General features: G+C 35.2%; 1 protein-coding gene across 1 annotated transcript; it reads left to right on the top strand.

Annotated features, from left to right (window-relative positions):
• LOC113274514 (probable pectinesterase/pectinesterase inhibitor 61) lies at positions 1 to 3,834 on the top strand. Its single transcript, XM_026523883.1, has 4 exons — positions 1 to 682; positions 901 to 1,044; positions 2,363 to 2,686; positions 3,452 to 3,834. The coding sequence occupies exons 1-4, from the start codon at positions 376 to 378 to the stop codon at positions 3,832 to 3,834; spliced, it is 1,158 nt and encodes a 385-aa protein (XP_026379668.1). The 5' UTR covers positions 1 to 375.
• The last annotated feature ends 566 nt before the right edge of the window (positions 3,835 to 4,400 follow it).

Genomic DNA, 4,400 nt, shown 5'->3' with positions numbered 1-4,400 from the left:
TATTTCCTTCTCTACCAACATAAAAATCAAAACAAACCAAGTTCAAAACCCTCAACAAATCCAAGTTCAACAATTTCAAGAGAAACAAATGATTTTATCTTAACATGATCATTACTCTCTATTTCTCTCTCAATTCTGCAACGAAAATCTGTTTTGATATTTCCCAAGAATGTGCAAACCCAATTAAGTCATGATCTGATCATCATTCTTTCTCTCTGGTCACTCTCAAAACCATAACAAATTCAATAAATCCCATTAACAAAACAATAAATTCAACAATTTCAGGAGAAACTCATAATACCTTTTGGACAAGATAATTAGTTACTCCCCAAAGATATCAGCTAGATTATCAAGTTCTGCAGTGATCAGCTAGCCATGTTTAAACACGATTTATCCATTATCCTCACTATTTTATTCTCTCTTCTCATCACCACCACCGCAAGGCCCGCAACTTTCTCAGCACCATTACCCTCACCAGCCCAAGGCCTTCAACGGGTACTGTCAAGAAATGGTTCCCGATCGATTACTCAAGAATGGAGGTTTTTGAACATGTCCTTGGCGTCAATGAAGCCGGATTTCGTCGTTGCCAATGATGGTACCGGAACATTCAGAACAATCACGGAAGCCATTAACGCTGTTCCTGATCGTAGTTCAATGCGCACCGTAATATATATAAAAGCAGGTACATAAGGAACGATTAGGGTTCATCCACAATTGGATTTATCCCAATTTTTTAGTCGTGGATAGGGGCTTTTTCTTGTATTTGGGATTTTACATGGTCTAGTTCTTTTCTAGACTTGAGCATTTCTTTGATATTTTATTGAGACTTTGTACAATGCACTTACTATTCTATTTATTTACATAACTAATCATAATTTTTACTGATAAAAAAAAATACAGGAAAATACGAAGAGCAGAACCTAGAAGTAGGATCCCAGAAGACAAATGTGGTAATGATCGGAGATGGGATCAATCGGACAATCATTACCGGCGGCAAGAGCGTAAAAGGCGATCATATATCGACATACCACACAGCTTCGTTTGGTAAGATTCCAAACCTTTGGTTTTAACTCGGACATCGCTGAAATCGCTAATAGGAGGCAAGTTTTGCTTGGGGCCGTAGTGTTCGATATGTTAAGGATAGTTTGTCTTATATTGGATCTGGTGTATAACCCAAAGAAAAATGGTCCCCCTTTTAGAAGCCATGACGCATCATTGACTTTTTTTTCTTTTTTTTGAACCTTTCCCGCACGACCAGCTTGCACATGTGGATGCTTGCATGTGAGCTGCACGTGTTATCCAAAAACATTGACTCGCGAGTCAAAAACATAGACTCGGGACAGATGTCACAATCCTGTATACACTTGAGCACATGTCCGTGACCATATTCCTCTGGGTGATTTAGATGGTTCCTACGAGGGGGTTACTGAAGGGGTGGGAAACAATGAAAGAATAAGGTCAACCTAGTACGACGCCAATAACAGAATCAGGAGCCCGCAAAAGTTTAGGTTACATGAAGCCCAACTTCATTAAAAACAGAGGAACAAATTAGAAATATCCCGTTCATCATGTCGTGGAAGTTGATATGTTCCTTAATCTTGTGAAATGACGCAACATATCATTTGGTAGGGGAAAATACTCGAAGGGGCTTTGAAGAAAAGAATGAAGTTAATATGGTTAAAGTTTAGTGTTTATACAGGCATGTGTGTTGGTTTTGGACCTTTGGTCCGTGAATATGGATTTTGTCAAGGACATTTCCCGCTTCTTAGAGCAAGTCCTATGATGGAACCAAAGTCATTCCAAGTGTGGAAAAATCATGAAATATCAAATCTAGTGGCTTTCAAGTTAGCGTCTTCCACAGAAAATCCAATCAGTGTTCCATGATTTCGTGGGATGGTTCATGAAAACGCTATTCAGAATAGCGCACTAGAAGAAGAAAAACGCCAATCAGAATAGCGCTCAACACTAATCAGAATAGCACAAAACGCTAGCGCTTTTTTTATCTATAGATTTAATACGAGCGACTGAAAATCTAATGGCTAAGAAAAAAAACGCTAATTTTAATAGCGCCATAGCACTATTCTTAATAGCTCTATCTAGCGCTGTTAAGAATAGCGCTGAACGCTATTAAGAATAGTGTTTCTATTATTTCACCACTACACTTGCATTTTCATCTACAATTCCAAATATTGAGGTGGCATGGAAGATGGAAGATGAAATTCTTCCACCGTAAGACTTGCTCTTATAAGCACCATTGAACTTTGGTGCTACAGTCTAAATAACAATATTTATAGATCTGCTTTGCATGAAGAAATTTCTGAATTCAGAAGAAATTCTAATTTGTGTTTTGATTATCTTGCAGCTGCCACCGGTGATGGCTTCATGGCAATGAATATTACCTTTGAGAATTGGGCAGGCCCGCTCAAGGAACAGGCCGTAGCAGTGAGGGTTAGTTCAGATCGAGCCATTTTCTACCGCTGCAGTTTCTGGGGATTTCAGGATACGCTCTACGTGTACTCTAAACATCAATTTTTTCGGGAATGCGACATTTATGGAACCATCGATTTCATTTTCGGCGACTCAACGGTTGTGATACAAAGCTCTAGAATCTATGCTCGTAAGCCATTGCCTGGACAGTGGAACGCTATTACAGCACAAAACAGGAAAAATTCAACTGATAGCACAGGTAATTTATCATTACCTAACAAAACTGTTTTTAACTCAAAAATTTTGATGCGTACAAAATGATTAATCTTCCTGACTAGCGTGGGTTGATATGGGTGTCTAAGGCTAGTCAAATTACTCAAATGACCTTGAGTAATTAATAATTTATTTCTACAAAAAAGTAATTTCTAAATTTTTAGTTTTTAACTTTTTAAAAACATTTAATTTTTCTGAATTATCTTTTCTTTCCTTTTCTTTTCTTTTTCATTTTTATTTTCTTTAGTTTCTTTTTAGTTTTAAGTTTTCTTTAAATTTCTTCAATCATCTTCTTAACTATCATGGTTTTGTAAATAACAAAAAATTAGAAAAATTAGATTTTTGTTTTCCAAAAAAAAAAAGGTATTTAAATTTTATTGTGAAAAATATAGAATTATGAATGATAAGAGCATTATTTCCGTTATAAAATATGACCGATATGGGGTTATTGGATTTACTTCCAGGTTTATTTTGTCTTTATTGGGTATGGAAAAGAAAAGATATTTAATTTTTTTTTGTGAAAAATATAAGATTATGACAATGACAAGAGCATTGTTGTCATTATAAAATATGACCGATAATGGATTATGAATTTACTACTTAGTGCCTTTATTTTGTCTTTATTGAGTATGTCTTAAAACAGTCTTGTTATCTAAAGTTCACATTTAGGTGAGTCTATCAAGCTAATTACTTATTTAGAATCCAATTTGGCGTATTAGTAACTAATTTAACTTTATTTCTTTGGAAACAGGAATAGTCATCCATAATTCTCAGATTCTACCTGCGCCAGAACTTAAGCCGTTTAAGAACATTTTTCAGACCTACTTGGGACGTCCATGGGCTAATTACTCCCAAGTGGTTTACATGGGTTGTTTCATTGAAGATCATATTAGTCCCCAGGGGTGGATACCATGGAGTGGTAAGATAAATGATACTGTTCCCGATACTATATTTTATGCTGAGTTCAATAATTCTGGTCCTGGTGGCTTAGTAGATCCCCGCGTGAACTGGACGGGTTACCACAGGATTACTACTATAGAAGAATCCCAGAAGTTTACTTCCAGTCAATTCATCTTAGGATCAGAGTGGTTACCTGCTAGTGGAGTACCTTTTACTCCAGGTTTATCAGATTGAGTTAATATTATTGTATGAATAGTTGATATCTGATAAAATCATAGTATTTCTTTGGTAATAACATATTCTTATGTAATAGATTACATGATGCAATATTTATGATATGAAAAACTTCTTTACTTTGGTGTCTTTCATTTCAATGGTTTGTTTTAATGTTCCTAGACAAATATTCAATTTACCAAGTATGACATTATAAAATTTTTTAAAAAAAAAAAAAAAAAATCTCGGACTACCAAAAAATCTCATGGTTTTTGTTAAAATTTGCAGAGTTTTCTTTGAAATAATGGAGGTTTCCATATAATAGGGAGAAATCGATCCAAGCACATCCTTGATAAGTAAGTTCTACAAGCATGCGAAATACAGATTTTCTTCCATCCTGCCAATTTCCCATCGATTTTTTCAATCAAGAAGGCGTAAGAAGCATTAACATAATATGGATTTAACAGCTGCTGGCCAAGATACTTATCATTCATCTGCATTTGTTTCATACCCAATAGAGTAGAAATTTCAATTTTTATGTTAGTGCATACACATTTACTAAAAAATACAGATGACTTTTGCATATT

This window comes from Papaver somniferum, chromosome 1 (genome assembly GCF_003573695.1).
Source record: "Papaver somniferum cultivar HN1 chromosome 1, ASM357369v1, whole genome shotgun sequence".
NCBI classification, from domain to species: Eukaryota; Viridiplantae; Streptophyta; class Magnoliopsida; order Ranunculales; family Papaveraceae; genus Papaver; species Papaver somniferum.
This window is presented reverse-complemented; position numbering and strand designations above follow the sequence as displayed.